Consider the following 17,738-nt stretch of genomic DNA (forward strand, 5'->3'; position numbering starts at 1 on the left):
AGTCCTCCAAATGTAGCATGCAGTAGTATACTTTAGCTATATTTTATCATTCAGTCTTTACATTACTTCACACATCAGTAGAAAATTAACTATTATTTTATAATCTTGAGATCTTCCTGTATTTCCATTAAAGGCAATCTGGTCAAAATGCAGTCTTTAGGAAAAGATTAGCTAGACAGACAGATGGACAGATGTGCTTTTTCAGCAAATACTTATAAAGTAACTATAAGAAAAAATATATTTTTGCAGAATCTATGTGAACTACTTTCCAGGTGTATTTTAAGAAAAATTTGTAATGATACTAGAAAGTGTTCAGATGCAACAGTACTTCCATTTCTTGACTTGTTCATTCATTAACTATTCAGACATTTACTGAGCATCACCTTGGGGCACTCAAACAATCTACTTAGGAGCTGCTATGGTCCTATTACTTTTTCATAATAAGAATCCCTCTCAACTTTGTGGAATGATAGTGGTAGCTCTTTTGACAAGACAGCTAAATAATAAAGATTCCAGAGAATAAACATTATCTGCAGAATTTACTAATATTATTTTATTGCTTTTTTATGCTCTGCGTAACAATTTTAAAAGTATGTGTTTTATATTCTCCACTAAATGTATATTAAAGCAAGATTGATTTTATATTCCAAGAATGTCACGATGAGGCTTTTCCACTGAAGAAAACCATTAAATATTTGTGAATAATTCATTTTGGTATAGGTTTCAGATTTTAAAACTGTAAAGTTGGTAAAATTAATAAGATAAGAACTTGGAAATTTTTCTCTAGGAATTTTATTCTATTTGTATCCTCTGCTTAGATTAGTTTGACCACATATATCCAAATCAAAGAGCAACTGAGGGGCTGGGGTTGTGGCTCAGTGGTCCAGCTCTTGCTTAGCATGTGTAAGGCACTGGGTTTGATCTCAGCACCATGTACAAACATTTTTAAAAAAGATGTTGATATATATATATATATATATATATATATATATATATATATATCAACTGGGGCTAAGTGTATAGCTCAGGAACTGGGATTGTAGTTCAGTGGTAGTGTTTGTCTACTATGCTTAAGGTCCTGGGTTTAATCCTCAGCACTTCAGAGAGAAAGAAAGGGGAGGGTGGAAGGAGAGACAAACTACCTATAGGGTAAATAACACTGTTCTCTACAAAACACATATGATAGCACTAAGCTTTACCCTAAGTGAAAAGAAGTGAACAGAAGAACTCTAACAAATATTTAGGATCATATGAACTAATACTAAAAGAAGGAATCCAAGGAAGATGCTTTTTTTTTTTTTTTTTTTTTTTTTTTTTGCGGTGCTAGGGATTGAACCCAGGGCCTTGTGCTTGCAAGGCAAGCACTTTACCAACTGAGCTACATCCCCAGCCCAAGGAAGATACATTTTTAAACTCTCATAAACAGAGGATTCACAGATCAAATTTACCTAATGTTATTTATGAAGGGATTAGTGATCATACACTGGTATTTATTACGGATATCAACACTAATAATGGGAAGGACTCAAATTGGCCCTTGATACAGGTGATTTTGACCCTGGCTATATCTGCAAACATTCACTTTTAACAAAAAAAAGTCAGAGTGAAGAAGCAATTTGGTCAAAATTGTGTGTGTGTATATGCATACATATATTCTTTTTTCAACAAATACTTATAAAGTAACTATTACATGCTAAGATATGTATTTTTTGCAGCATCTATGTGAACTGCTTGAAACCAGAGGAAAATAAGTTTTATAGAAAAATCACAATGATATTACTAGCAGTATCAACATTGAATTCATATAATTTTTCTTCTAGGTAATTCGAAACACAACCCCAATGCAAAACGCTATAGAAATGCACAAAAATGCAAGAATTTTGTAAAGCAACAGGAGCTTGAACCTACTGCTCAATAAACAATGGAAAAGGCAGTGAAGAACGGATTTTTTTTTTATTTTTTTAATACGTCCCTAACAGGATAGGTAACCATCTCTCTTAAAAGGTTAAAAAGGAAGGGTAGGGCTGGGGTTGTGGCTCAGTGGTGGAGTGCTTGCCTACCACATGTAATACACTGGGTTCAATCCTCAGCACCACATAAAAATAAAATAAATAAAGATATTAAAAAAAAAAAAGGAAGGGTAACCTGATAGATGGTAGGAAGATCATTCAGTTGTTTCCCCATAATAAACTCATGTAAGCTCTGCTGAGAAATCTGTGTTTACAAGGCTCTACCACTCTTGTCAGAATTAACTTCCTAAAAAATCAGTCATTCTATATTTATACTCACATTCATAATATTTTATTATTCCTATTTAACATATTAAATATACACAAATTAAGTTTTACAGCCTTAATTAAGAGTTTAGATTGAATATAAAATCAATCTATATATACTTTGTAAAGCAACGTATAATGCAGAAACATTTTATCAAAGAAAGTATTTTCAATGAGAATGTCACCAAGACAAATTCATTAGAAATAAAACAAGAGTACCAAATTAAATCAATCTTTCACTAAATTATCTCTGTCTCTTACAGAATTCCATAGAACACTGCTTTAATACAGGTGAAATCTAACAGTTAATTAGGCATATAAAAAAAGATTTAACAGCAAGAATCATCAGGTAAACTCTTTGCACCAATTTCTAATGTCTTTCTCTCAGGTAACATTAGTCACAAAATACATTTTAAATTGTAAAGAGTCTCTTTGTAATTTTAAATTTAAGTCCATTAAGTGTGTTAAAACTAAAATTAAAATTAGTAATAATATCACTGCTTACTGGTAAGAAAAATAATTTGCACTACCAACACCAAACTGGTACTTCTAAAATTAATTCTTATTAGAACCTTCAAATTCCCAGGAATAATATTTGAATCTAAAGAGAGACTATATCATTCCTATTCTCAGAAAAATTTAATAAATGGATGTTGACAGCAGACAGGTTATATTTTGGTCAGCAACAATTACAAAATGGTATTATAACAGAGATTATTTTAAGTACCTTTTGTTTTTCAGTGCTGGGAACTGAAGGCTTTGTATATGTATGATCCTTGTTTTTTTTTTGGATACTGGGGATTGAACCCAGGGATCCTCTACCATTGAACTACATCTCTAGCCCATTTTATTTTTAATTTTGAGAGAGGGTCTCACTAAGTTGCTTAAGGCTTTGCCAAGTTGCTGATGCTAGCCTTGAACTTGTGATCCTTCTGAAATCAGCCTCCAGATCTAAGCCACTGGGATTAGATGAGTGAGCCAGCATGCCTGGTCTAATTTTGTTTTGAATGAGGGGCAGAATTTAGGAAATGCTTCAAAATGTTAATGAAAGTTCTCTTTGAATTTCTTTTTTCTTTTTTTGCAGTACTGGGGACTGAACCCAGGACCTCCTATATGCTGGGCAGGCACTCTACCACTGAGCTACATCCCCAGTTCTTGTTTCATTTTCTTTTGAGACAGGATCTCACTGAGTTGCCCAGGCTGGCCTCAAACCTGTTATCCTCCTGCCTTAGCCTTCTGAGTAGCTGGGACTACAGGCATGCTCCACCACTTCTGATTTTGCTTTGAATTATTTTATCCTTTTAAATTTGCCAATTTTCTGTGGTATTTCTAATAGTTAAGAAAAAATAATTTTTTTAAATGTCAAGAAAACATACACATATACAAAGAACAGTATTCAAGTAAGCATCTGTTGACATCTGCACATGCTATTTAGGGACGCTTCATTATATATGCAACACAGAGTATGCTTGATTCAAACCTAGCCCTAATATTTACTAATTCTGTGACTCAGAAGTTCTGCAATTTGTCCCCAAGTTTGGTCCTTGCCTGTAAAACGAGGCTAACAATACTTGCTTCACAGGGCTATTACAAGAATTAAATGACATAATACACAAAAAGTTCTTAGTACTTAGTACTGGCTAAATCAAAAAATGCTATCATTATAAATGTTTTTATTACTAAGATAACTATTAAATAAACCTTTAATTCCTCCAATCCCTTTTGAAACAAATTGGGGCACAGATTTAAAAATACATATGGTAAACATCTGATAAATATTTGGAAGCTGTATTCTGTGGCTGATAGGTAAATTTTATGCACATGTGTATTTCAGAGTTGGAGTTATTTTTGTGGTTACTTTGTTCTCCGTTACATTTCATTTTGGAAAACCATTAAATTCACAGGAAAATGGAAAAGAATGTACAGAGATTCCTAAATACTTCTTAACCAGTTTTGGTTTCCCTAGTGTTTTCTCATTATATTACTGTAGTACACTGGTCAACACTAAGAAACCAACATTAGTACATTACTATTAACTAAATGAAGACTTCAGTAACTTTAAGCTTACCTAACATAACCCAGACTCAGGCTCCAATTGATTTTTTGCTATGTACCCAAGTTTAAAACCATTTCTGAAAACTCTGACAAGGACTGCTGTCTCCCAATATCTAGTCCTCCTTTTACCTCAACAAAAAGAAAATGTTTTGGATTTTGGGTGAGTATTTACTCTCCCAGAACAAAGACTACATTTTCTAGCTTCCTCTGCAGTTGGGTGGCCATGTGATTAAATTCTGGGGAAAAGGAATGGTTATGTATTCATTACTTCCAGTTAATGACTCTAAAATGATGGAGATGTACTACATGCTCTGCTCCACTTCCTTACTGCTATTGTGAACTTAATGGCATGAGTTGTAGCCTCAGAGGTACAAATGAAGGCCACATGTTGAGGATGACAGAGCCAGTCTATCGATGCTGGAATTCCTACTTCTGGACTATTACATGAGAGACAAATATATACAGTAGGTTGCATCTTTGTGCTAACGTATATTCTAAGTAAGACAATGGGCTAAAAATTTGCCATCCCTTAGGTTATTTAAAAGAATGTGCCGAAGTCTCTAAAGGTAATTTCTTTTGTTCAATGGAACAAACAAGTGTAGTTTTTATTTTTTATGGTGAGTATATTGAAGGAAATATATTTGCATGTCTTAAGTTTGGGTATGATTTATTTTCTGTATTTAAACCTTCCACACTTCTCCTCTCTTCACTCAGTTACTATGAACAAACTATCCATGGTATTATCTAACACCGTCCTTGCACTTCATAACTGGATCACATCCTCTCTTACCTACTCAAGGACCCCATTCCTGCAATGGTCCCCTATCTCTGCAATAGCAAACATGCTGTTACATTCCCACTTTAAAATGCAAAACAAACAAAAAAGATTCACCTTTAATTCTACATTTTTTCCAGTTATATATCATACTTTCCCCATTAAGTTACACTCCAAGAAAGAGCTCTTACAATGTCTCCATTCTCTTGTTTTTCCCATTCTGTACTCTGATCAACACAGGTGTTCCTGCTGATTCACTGAAGCTAATCTCATCAAGGTCTCTAATAATCTTCACATTTCTTTCTTTCTTTTTTTTTTTTGTGGGAGATCAAACTTAGGACTTTGCACATGTTAGGCAAGTGCTCTATCACTGAGCAACAGCCTTAGCCCTAAGAATTTCTAAATCCAATAAATAATAAATTCTCATTTTATGCTATCAGCAATATGACTATATTCCCCCCACCACCCAACTTCAAAATATTTTTTACCACTTGACTTTCAGGACTCAACTTCACTGGCTGCTGTGTCTTAGTTATATCCTCCATGCTATATCCCTCCCTCCCATTTTGACTTTTAAACACTGGCGTGCCCAAATACTTTATTTTCAACCCTTATTCTCTGTGCCATTTTAACACAGAAGTAAAACTAAGTAAATATGAGAGTTATAAGACAAAATGTTTTATAAACCTTGACAATGTAAAAATAGTAGAATAATTATCAGATGAGCTGGAAAAGAGGAAGTGGGAAGAATAATGTCGACTTCTTGCATAGTGGAGAGTCTAATAAAAACTTGTTAATGTTTTTCATATGTCATAAATTTAATGTTAGAGGTCTTTGAAGAAATAAACTCTTATGATGCATATATACACATATATTCTAATATATGATACCAGTTTCTTTTTCTTCTGCTTAAGTAAATTTAAACATAAGGCTTTTTATAAACAATGGCATGTACATTAGTAAGGAGACTATTAATGTATGGATGTGAGGTGTCTCATGTGTGAGACAATGCAAGAAGGTTTAGAGAAATGACCGGGCTATGACAGCATTAAACTAATCAGTGAGTAAGGCCTCCTGATGGGATTAACTCTGTGATAAATGAAGGCAGGTAAGGTGTGGCTGGAAGAGATGGGCCACTGGGGTATGCCTTTGGGGAATATATTTTGTATTTGTCAAGTGGAGTCTCTCTCTGCTTCCTAATCATCATGTGAGCTGCTTCCCTCCGCCATGCTCTTCCACCATGATGTTCAGCCTCAACTTGAGCCCCGAGAAACAGAGTCAGCTATCTATGAACTGAAACCTTTGAAACTGCAAGCCCCTAAATAAACTCTTCCTCCACTAAAACTGTTCTTGTCAGGTCGTCTAGTCACAGACACAAAAAAGCTGACTAAAACACAGTCAATCACGAGATAACAGAAACCATTCTAACTATTTAAGCAGAAGAGAATAAGGGCAAGGAATTAGGCAAGTGATGATTTGAGTCTGCATTTTCAAGAACAACTGCTAGAACATGACAAAACAAGCTAATGTTCAAAGAGAGTTCTGGAAACATATTTCATTAGCTGTTGCTGTAGTCTGGATCTTGACTGTTAAAGACCTAGTTCCCAAGTTGGTGCTACTGGGAAAGTTAGACTAAATGAGAAGTGGGGCCTTATGGGAGATCTTTCAGTCACTGGCAGAGCACCCCTGAAAGAGACTGTGGAACTCTGGACCTTTCCTCTTCTTCTTGCTGGTCACATAAGTGGTTGGCTCTGCCTCTTGCTCCTGCCATGATGTATGTGCCACCTTGTCACAGGCCCAAAGCAAGAGGGTTAACCAATCATGGACAGCAACTTCCAAAACTGTGAGGCAAAATAAATTTTTTCTCCTTTTAAGTTGATTGTCTCAGGTATTTTGTTACAGTGATGGAAAGCTAACGAACAAATGTAACTATAATACAGGGATTATAGAATCATGTTGTGTTTGCACAATCCAAACAAGCAAAACAGATGACTTCAATAATACCACCTCTTTCTCCATTTAACTTGGTACCAAGTCAAAGAAGTTCAAGTAAGTGTGATTTATCAGCAAGAGTAAATCTGGTTGGTAGACCCTAAAATCATACCTAGATTTCTAGTTGAAAAGGATTCTGAGAACTGTACTTTTTTTTTTAAAGCTCTTAACTTTATAGAAAAATGCATACCAAATATATCTCCAAAACAGATGTCAAGTTAGTCTATTTCTATGTCTCCTTGTTACTACCTAATCAAAGCCACCTAGTCCATTTCTCATCTGAACTGCTATTAGTCTCTAAATCTCCCTACTTTCACTTTTACCTCAGGAATAGCTTCTTGCTGTTCTGAGAATAAACTCCAAACAGTCTGCAAAATCCTACAGGATATTTCCTCTTTTTCCTATCATTCTGAGTAATCTCTGACCCTGCTTCCCATTGATCATTACATGCTCTAACTGCAAAAGAAATATATATGCAGATTTGCTCCCACATTTTCTTCATGTCTTTGTTCAAGCACATTTCCTGACCAACTTATTTAAAATAGCATCGACCACGATAATTCCTGTCTTTACCCTACTCAACATTGACACCATGTAACTGAAATCACAAGATACCATTAACATCTTCAGCAGAATTATTAAAAATTAAAAGACTATCCAAAACAATATTTAAAAGGGAGAACTAAATTGAAGAGCTTATCCTACCTGACTGGAATGCAAACTGTAAAGCTAGAGTAATCAAGAAAATGGGGAACGGGCATAAAATCTGAGACATATGAATGAAACAAAAATATAAAAGCCCAGAAACAGCCTCACCTTATATAATAATCACTTGATTTCCTATAAAGGAACCAAAGCAACTTAATGGAAAAAGAAAAATCTTTTCAACAAGTGATGATTATCTGAGAAACTATATCAGGAAAAAAAGATAAACTTCAGCCTATACCTCACATTGGATACAATAATTAATCCAAGATGAAAAAAGAAAACTAAATGAGAGAGAAAAACAAAAGCTTTTAGAGGAAAGCAAAGAAGAATATCTTTGTGATCCAAGGCCAGGCAAAAATTTCTTAGGCAAGTCACAGAGTACAAAAAACATAAAAGAGTAAAAATTCTTTATCAGACTTAACTAAAATTAGAAACATCTGTTTGTCAAAAGTTATGAAACCTAAGATGCAAACCACAGGCTTGAAGAAAATATTTGACAAAGTACAGGTATCCAGTATACATACAAAAAGCCACAACTCAATAACTGAAAGATAACCCAAGTTTTAGAAACAGAAAAAGGATATAAAATGATACCTCGCAAAAAATAAGATATACAAATGGTCGATAAACATGTTTTGGAAAAAGTGCTCGTTTTTCATTAGTCAAAGAAATGCAGATTAAAACTACAAGACACCAGTCTACACACATGAAGATGACTAAATTTTAAAGACTTGACAACATCAAATGTGGACAAGGAACAGGGTATAATTAAATCTCTTATAAATTGTCAATGTAAATGTAAAGTGACACATTCATTTTGGGAAGTAGTTTGGTAATTTCCTAAAAAATTGAACATAAACCTATCATATAATTCCATCATTATACTTTTCTGGGTATTATCTAAGAGAAATGAAAGCATGTAGCCATATAAAGACTTGTATACTAATATTCACACAAACATTTTCTGTGGTAAGTAAACACTGGAAATAAGTCAAATGTCTATCATAAACAGGTGAATAAATAAGTTGTGGAATGATGAAATATTATTTCTCAATGCAAAGGAATTAGTTATTGATCACAGATGCTACGGTTTAGGGGTGTTCCCCAGTAATTCACGTGTTCAAAACTTAAAACCTAAAGTCATATGTTAATAGTACTTGGAGGTCTTGGGCCTTTGGAAGGTAATAGGGATTAACAGGATGATGAAGCTGGGCCCTTCATGATACAATTAATGACTATATAAGAGAGAGCAAGCTTGCTATGAGATGCCCAAAGTGTCTAGAGATTTTATAGATTCCCCCATCAGGAAGGTCCTCACTGGTTTTGGCCTCTTGACTTTGGACTTCCCAGCCTCCACAACCATGAGCTAAATAAATTTTTCTTTCTTATAAATTACCTAGTACACAGTCTGTGGGATTTAGCTATAGCAAAAGAAATAGACTAATTCAGACTAATTAAAATAGGCTAAGAAATCTTAAGTTATGTGGCATGAAAGAAACCCCAGACAAATGTACATACTGTATGACTGCATTTATATAAAATTTGGAAAATGAACATATCTACAGTGACAGCAGGCAGATGAGGGGTTGACAGGGGTGAGAGGAATTACAAATGGGCATGAGGAAAACTTCTGGGGTGAGGGTATGTTCGCTGTTTGTGGTGACTTTTTTGAGTTCGTATATGTTAAAATTTACCAAACTATATAATGTATTATGCAGTTTATCATATATGACTTCTATCGCAATTAACAGTAACTAAAGAAAATAAGAACTAATGAAGAACTTCAATGCTTATGACTTAAAGTCCATATATTTAACTATGCTGTAATTTCATTACACATTAAATTTGTTCTTTCTTCCTTAGTGTTTATATTTATTTGAAGGATAATTATAATAGAAATAGACTAATGATTTAATGGCCTATTAAAAACCTAATTTTATTATTTTCTGAAACTGCTTCCACACACATTCTATATTAAAAATGTTAGATTTAAGAACTATCAGTTGATTTCATTAAGAGTTCAACACATAATTCTTATATAAGACAATGCATGTTTGATTGCTAATTAGGTAGTTTACCAATGATTTTTTACCAATGTTGGTCAAATTAACATACTTTAAAAATCCTAGATTTTTGTCCAGGTTTTCGCATTTCCATTACAAGCTACTCCTCCAACCCCACGCCCCATTAGACTGTATTTTCTAAAACTTATATATATATTATTGAGAAAAGGAAGAAAAAAAGAATTTCTTTCCCAAAGTATTCTGGGTTGTTTTTACCCTAACTCTAAAACCTTATAAAACACTGTAAGACAGTTCTTTTAATGATATTGATGGTATTCTACCATCAATGTTTTAATAAATGAGAACACACAAAATGATTTAAAGTAACTGATATATATTACCTGGCCACATCCAGGGGCAGTGCATAGAAAGGGTTTGTCATCACTCATATTCCACAGGTCCTTGTATTGCCTATAATAAAACACAAGATGGTCAAACATCTATGGTATATATTTTAAAATCACGAATAGTTTAAAATATAAATCTCAAAATTTGACTTCTGCTAAACTTGTCTATTTGTTAAGTAAAACACTTATCCTGACATTTTAACTCTATTTTCCAGTTCTCATTATGAGCATAGACAAATACATGTTAACATGAAGATTTTATACTATAGAAAAAGGGTAAGGAACAATGGCTATCAGGTTCTTTCATGCTCAACCATGTAAAAGTACTTATGGTGAAACGAACAGATTTCATTTATTCAAAAAAATTAAAATGAGTAACTACTATGAAGTCTTATAAGGATCATACTGCATAGTAGTGGAAATAATACTGGAAGAATTTCTATCTTCAGGGTTAGGATACAGTTCAGTGGAAGAGTGTTTGCCTAGCTTCTATGAAGCCCTGGGTTCAATACACAGCCCCACAAAAAGAATAGGTTTTCAGTCCTAAATTCTCAAAAAATATTTACTTATTGACTAAATGGGTCTATCCGAATACCCCACAGAAACAACAATTTGTCTAAATACTTAATTTTAAATCCCACCTCCCATTTTGGGGATTGAACCCAGGGGTACTTAACCACTGAACTACATTCCCAGCTCTTAAAATTTTGAGACAGGGCCTTGCCAATTTGCTGAGGTTGGGTTTGAACTTAATGATCCTCCTGTCTCAGCCTACTAAGTCAATGGACCACAGGCATGTGCCACCATGTCCAGCTCTTAAATCCCTTCTTAAAATTATTCCTTTTTATGTGTGCAAAGTGCTAGGGAATACTCTCAAAGGGGGGAAAAAGAGAGAAAGAGGCCCAGGCTCAAGAGATTTCTCCTCCCAGAAAAGAAAATTAAGAGAGTATAGTTCACGCGAACTGGTTTCAAGACACCTTGCAGAAAACGAAATATACAGATGCCCAAGTCCCTCATATAAAATGGCATATTTGTATGTAACCCAAGCACATCCTCCTGTATACTTTAAATCCTCCTTAGATTACTCATAATACCTAATACAAAGTAAGTACTATATAAATAGTTATACTTTATTATTTAGGGAATGATGACTAGAAAAAAGGTCTGTACATGTACAGATATAATTTTTTTCAAATATTTTGGTTCCTGGTTGGTTGAATCAGAGGGTGTAAAAGGCTGTCTGTATTAACATAATGAAAATCGTTATTTCTAACTCTGATCTCTTTCTAAATCCTATTTTTCCATTCTTTGTTAGTGGTATATCTAGAATTAAAATCTAATCTTCTGAGTTGTAGTTCAAAGCTTGACAATATTTCAAGCTCTTTCCCTCTTAAAGTATCAAAATTTTTGTCAAAGGTTTCATAGTCTTAATTTATAGGAATTCATGATGATTCTCAGTCGTCACTGTTTAATGTTTTAAGCATTCATGACAATCACTGAAAATCTAGAGGGTTTCCAGGTAGTAATAATTAACATTTCATATAAAATTTGTAAAATGTGTAAATGAGCTCCTGATTGCTTTATGCACTGTAATTTTCAAATAGCCTATGGACAATTTGATACTGCACTCATGCAAGGGTGTCATTTAGCCAAACACTGATTTAGATTTCTGGTTTCTAGTTCAACGTGTACAGAGTTTGGAAATCATTACTCTGCCCTCACAATAATGAAATGCTATGTAAATTAACTGAAAAACAAAAAAAAATTAAACAAAAAGAAAATCATCAACTCATATCCATCAGAAAATTGAGATCAAAGGGTAAAGTGCTGCCTTAAAAACAGGAGTCAGGGAAGAATCACTGTTTATGAGGAACAGGAGCCTTGCTTGTAGGAACCACCACTTGTAAGAATACATAAACTATAATGGATCAATTGCCAGAAACTCAGCATAGACTAGCTTGAGAAGTAAAACTCCTGCAGCCCAGTTTTGAGTGATAGTGGTGGCTCGATTTCCTAAATTGTACCTACAGGAACCCCACTAGAATCTCAGGGTAAAGATTTGAAGGGGGGGAAAATTCCTCTTACATGTAGCAAAAGGAGAGGAAAGCAACTATTTTGAAATATGCCTAGGTAGTTGGTTCTTTTAAACAAAGGACTACTCTCAGAAGAAACTTAACTGATCTGAGGACAGGAAATATCCAACTCTAGCTCCCTCCATACTTCATATCACCTAAGGGGAAGAGGATAAAGCTGAGAACTTTCAAGATCATGGCCTAGGGGTGCAGGTTCACTAAAGATTGTTGATCAGAACAATCAATCCAATCAATGGAAGGATTTTAGAATACTTTCACTCTTCTCAGCAATCAGGCTCCCGCACAAGAGTGGAGCACAGCTGAAAGAACTACAAAACTCAGACCTTATTTTAGCAGAAGTCTCTAAGGAAACCAAAAGACAACACGGGAAGTAAAAGCAGGGATAGTAGAAGATATTTTAGATTTGGATACCTAGAGCTACAACAAATAATAAACAGAGCCCAACTCATAGCCAGATAAATACAAACCTTATGCAAAGGTGTATTAATGTCAATTCCTATAGAACAAACCCTAAAACACACAATATAACAATATTTATGATTTATAAGTCCTCAAAGGTGGCTGAAATGGGGATGGTACAGTAGTTGTCATTATTTTCCCCTAGTACTGAAAAGACTTTCCCTTTAGTAACAAAAAGTTTATAGCTGCACAAAATCTTGACAGGCCAAACTCAGTATTGTATCAATAATTATGACTTCAAATAGCAAACAACTCAATATAGTACAACTTCAACAGGGTAATACTGTTCATCTAATGTACTGCTTTCTTCTGACAGTTGTAAAACAACTGGGAATTCCTAACAAATAGTTAAAAAGAAAACTAATGAAAAACGTGACCTATACATCTAAAACAAACCAAAAAACCCCAAACTAAAAAATATTTCCATAAGAAATTAAAGGCCTAAATAAATGGAGGACACTATACATTCACAGATGGAAGACCTGATGTTAATAAGATGACAATCCTGTCCTAGTTAATCTATTATAAATCAAGAATCTCAATCAAAATCTCAAGTTTATTGTGTATGTAACTTGATCCTAAGATGTATAAGGAAATACAAAAGACCTCCTAATAAGCAAGACAATCCTGAAGAACAGTGATCAAGCTAGAGTACTTACAAAATCAGACATTATATTAAGATCCATTATAAAACTACAGTAAGATACTGTGGAATCAATCCAATGATAAACATAAAAGCAGTAGAAAAGAATGGAGTATAGCAATGGACTCATACATAAGGTCATCTGATTTATATAGGCCTTTAATTTGTCCTAGGAATTTCAATCAAACAACAGTATTTGACTCAATTAATCGTGTAATATTCCCTTTACAACACAAGCTAATTAATGTTTCCCAAAGGTTTTCTATACAGATATAAATAACTATTATAGAAAAAAAGATCTGTTATTCCACATAAATTTGGGAAATGCTTAAGTATGTGGGGTTCATCTTTACGTTCAGAGGCTTTAATGCTATGTCAACTAAGGATCCATAAGTAAAAATATGACCCTTGACTCCTATTTCATATCAAACCAAAAAAGTCACCAGCAGATTAGCAATCCAAACGTGATGAACAAAGCAAAAGATTCTGGAAGAAAAATCAGGAAATAATCTTCACAATTTTGTAATACACTAAGGTTCCTTAACAGAACCCAAAAGGCAATGTCCACAAAGGAAAGACTGATTAACATTTTACTCTATATAGTCTATTTTATTCTATTTTCATTATATTTCATCAAAAAGCGCGCACGTGCACACACACACACACACACACACACACACACACACACACACACACACTAGCCTATCTAACCAAACACTACAAAATAAGACAAAAATCAAGTAGATAACTTCATCTAGATACAGTGCACTTCAGGAAACCTTAGAGAAGCTTTTAGACTTGAGGAGGACACACACTAGAGAGAATATGAAAAAAATGACAGAGTATGTTTTTCTAAAAATGAATGAATCTTACAGAACGCAAAGTAAAGGGAGAACAGAATATTCAAAGAAAGTATGGCATACAGCAATACTAATAAAGACAGGCAAATCATGCAACCCAACATCTGGAAACTGCTACAACAAGGGAAAAGATTAGTATTTATTCTGCTGTTTTGGCCAAAATTTGTATTTCAGATAACCAAATAGTTGATGAAGAAAAATTTCTTCATAAAAGAATTTCTATCAGCAAGTGCAGAAAGAATGAAATAATTAGAAAATCATTTTAACCCCCAGTGAAATGAATCTGAGCACCTGTCATCAATGTGTAATTTTTAAAACTATTAAGGTGAGTGAAACTTTATAATGGTTGGATCAGGCATATGACATGAATCAATCTTAAATTAACAACACTAAAGTTGGACCAAATACAAATTAGGTACTTCCTAGAATGATGCAACAGAAAGCAATGATGAAGTATCCTTGAAGGGGTTGAAGGTGTTATCAAACCTGAATCAAGCCTCCCTAGCTCCAACACAAGGAAATACAGGATATAAGAAAAATATATCAAACCAGGAAGCTATGAGCCAAATCCAATACATAGGAAAATTTCAAGGACAAATTACCTGGTCTCATCAACAAATGTATGACATGGGGTAAAAAAAGAAGAGCTGAGGAAGGGAGGATTATTTCAAATTTTAAAAATTTAATAAACATACTAGAAGTAATATAAAAGCATTTTTGGATCCTGATTCAAGCAAAAAAGCTACAAAGAGACATTTTTGAGTCAAAGATTATTTTCCAACTTTTAAATTTCCACTTAAAGTGTCCAATTATTCCTTCTATCAAACTTTCATCTTTTGTTTCTGCTTTCTTTCTAGAAATTACATATAGCATCTGTATTTCTTTCCTTTTTTTTTTTTTTGGTTCTAAAGGTTGAACCCAGGGGTGCTTCACCACTGAGTTACATCTCCAGCCCACTTAATTTTTTATTTTGAGACAGGATCTTGCTAAGTTAAGGCCTGAGTTGCTGAGGTTGGTTTCTAATATTTTTCCTTTTTCTCAAAGGAAAAAAAAAAAAAAAGTTTTATTGTTTTGCAAGCAAAGGGGAAACACAGGGGAATCCCTGTCCCAGAGTTTGTGATTCTGCCCATCAGTAGGAACAGGGGGCTTTAAAGAGGCAATTCTCTGTTGGAGCTAATTCACTTGTTAATTTGGGAGATAGTCATTTCTGAGATCTCTGGTACCATCCCCCATTGAGTCTGAACTACTTTGTTCCTGTGGTGGGTGTGTATTCAGGGACAGATAACTCTGCCTTGGATGGAAAGAAAGATAATCCTGTTTCCCCTGAGATTAGGGAAGGGGAGAGATTAGGGAAGGGAAAGAAACACATACATTTTAAAAATAAAGTTGCAGTGGCAGAGCAACAAGGGCTATATTCAAAGTATAAAGTGGACCACTGTTACATTTCCCCACTGTCAATTTCTATATTCCACTTCTACAGAAAAATGGGTGAAGACATCTCCAAGCTGCTGCCTGCTGAAAGAGGGTGAAAGCTGGGGGAAGTAAACTGAAGTCCCTGTTCTCTATCAGGTGGGGCATGGACAGTTAAGGGCATTCAGCATCAGAACAATCCTGAGGTCCACAGCAGCAGATGGTAGGTGACTGGACAAGGCATACGTAAGACACAGATCACGCTAACACAACAATAAACAAGACATCAAAGATTACTTTTTTGTAAACAATTAGCAGAAAAGCAATTAGTATTTAAGCAGTCTCTGAAAATCATGAAAACAATAACTCATAATATCATCAGTTAAGAAAAGTTTATCAATATAGGGGATTAGGAAGATTTTTAGGTCTATGAGATCAGGCTCAAATTAACTCAGGACGAAATCGAGGCTGTAGAGTCCTGTATGATCATTATTATTAGGCACTCATACACAAGAACTCTTCCTTTATAGCTTCCAGCTTTACTTACTTTTGATAGGGTTGACACAAATCAGCCTTAAGTTAATGTTATAAGTTATATTAAAAAAGAAAAAAAAAAAAAAAAAAAACTGTTTCTCCTTTAAAATGTCAATGTAGGACTGTGCTCAGCCTATACTCTCCTGCCAGGTATTTAAGACCAAGCTGGTCAGAACTGACCTTGTTCTTATCTACTCTTAAGAGTCAGGTGAAAAGGAAACAATCAAGAATCTGAGGAGACAGCCTACAGAATGGGAGAAAATCTTTGCCACCTGCAACTCAAATAGAGCATCTCCAGGATACATATGGAATTTAAAAATTTAACACCAAAAAAACAAAAACAAAAACCCCCCAAACAAAAAACAAAACCAAATAACCCAGTCAATAAGTGGGCAAAGGAAATGAATAGACACTTCACAGAAGAAATCAGCCAACAAATACATGAAAAAATGTTCAACATCTCTAGCAAATAGAGAATTGCAAATTAAAACTACACTGAGATTTCTCCTCACTCTAGTCAGAATAGCAATTATCAAGAATACAAATAACAGCTGGGCACTGTGACAAATGCCTGTAAACCCAGCAGTTCCGGAGGCTGAGGCAGGAGGATCACAAGTTCAAAGCCAGCCTCAGCAAAAGTGAAGTACTAAGCAACTCAGTGGGACCCTGTCTCTAAATAAAATACAAAATAGGGCTGGGAATGTGGCTCAGTGGTTGAGTGCCCCTGAGTTCAATCCCTGGTACCTCCCACCCCCCCAAAAAAGAATACAATTAACAATTAATGTTGGTGAGGATGTGGGGGAAAAGGTTCACTCATACATCGCTGGTGGGATTGCAAACTGGTGCAACCACTCTGGAAAGCAGTATGGACTTTCCTCAGAAAACCTGGAATGGAACCACCATTTGACCCAGTTATCCCACTCCTCGGTTTGTATCCAAAGGACTTAACATCAGCACACTATAGTGACGAGGCCACATCAATGTTTACAGCAGCTCAATTCACAATAGCTAAATTATGGAACCAACCTAAGTACCCTTCAACATATGAAAGGACAAAGAAAATGTGGCACGTTCACATATGGAATATTACTCAGCCATAAAGAAGAATGAAATTATGGCATTTACCTATAAATGGATGAAACCTGAGACTATCATGATAAGTGGAATAAGCCAATCCCAAAAAAACCAAAGGCTGAATGTTCTCTCTGCTATGTGGATGCTAACTTACAATAAGTGGGCGGGGGGAGGGGCGGTAAGAGAACACAAGTTCAGTGGATTAGACAAAGGGGAATGAAGGGAAGGGAGGAGGGATGGGAATAGGAAAGACAGTAGAATGAATGGACATAACTTTCCTATCTTGCTATATGAATACATCACCAGTGTAACTCCACATTATGTACAACCACAAAAAATGGGAACTTATACTCCATGTATGTATAATATCACAAAATACACTGTACTGTCATGTATAATTAAAAAGAACAAATAAAAGAAAGGTCAGCTGAAATTCTTCAGAGATCACT

At 34.7% G+C, this 17,738-nt stretch overlaps 1 protein-coding gene across 1 annotated transcript in view; it reads right to left on the reverse strand.

Moving 5' to 3' along the window:
* Atf2 (activating transcription factor 2) overlaps positions 1-17,738 on the reverse strand; it is a 93,715-nt gene that overhangs the window by 46,614 nt on the left and 29,363 nt on the right. Inside the window, 1 exon segment of the mRNA XM_047544600.1 lies at positions 10,211-10,280. Within this exon segment, the coding sequence (XP_047400556.1) occupies positions 10,211-10,280 (70 nt within the window).

Source organism: Sciurus carolinensis, chromosome 3 (genome assembly GCF_902686445.1).
Source record: "Sciurus carolinensis chromosome 3, mSciCar1.2, whole genome shotgun sequence".
NCBI classification, from domain to species: domain Eukaryota; kingdom Metazoa; phylum Chordata; class Mammalia; order Rodentia; family Sciuridae; genus Sciurus; species Sciurus carolinensis.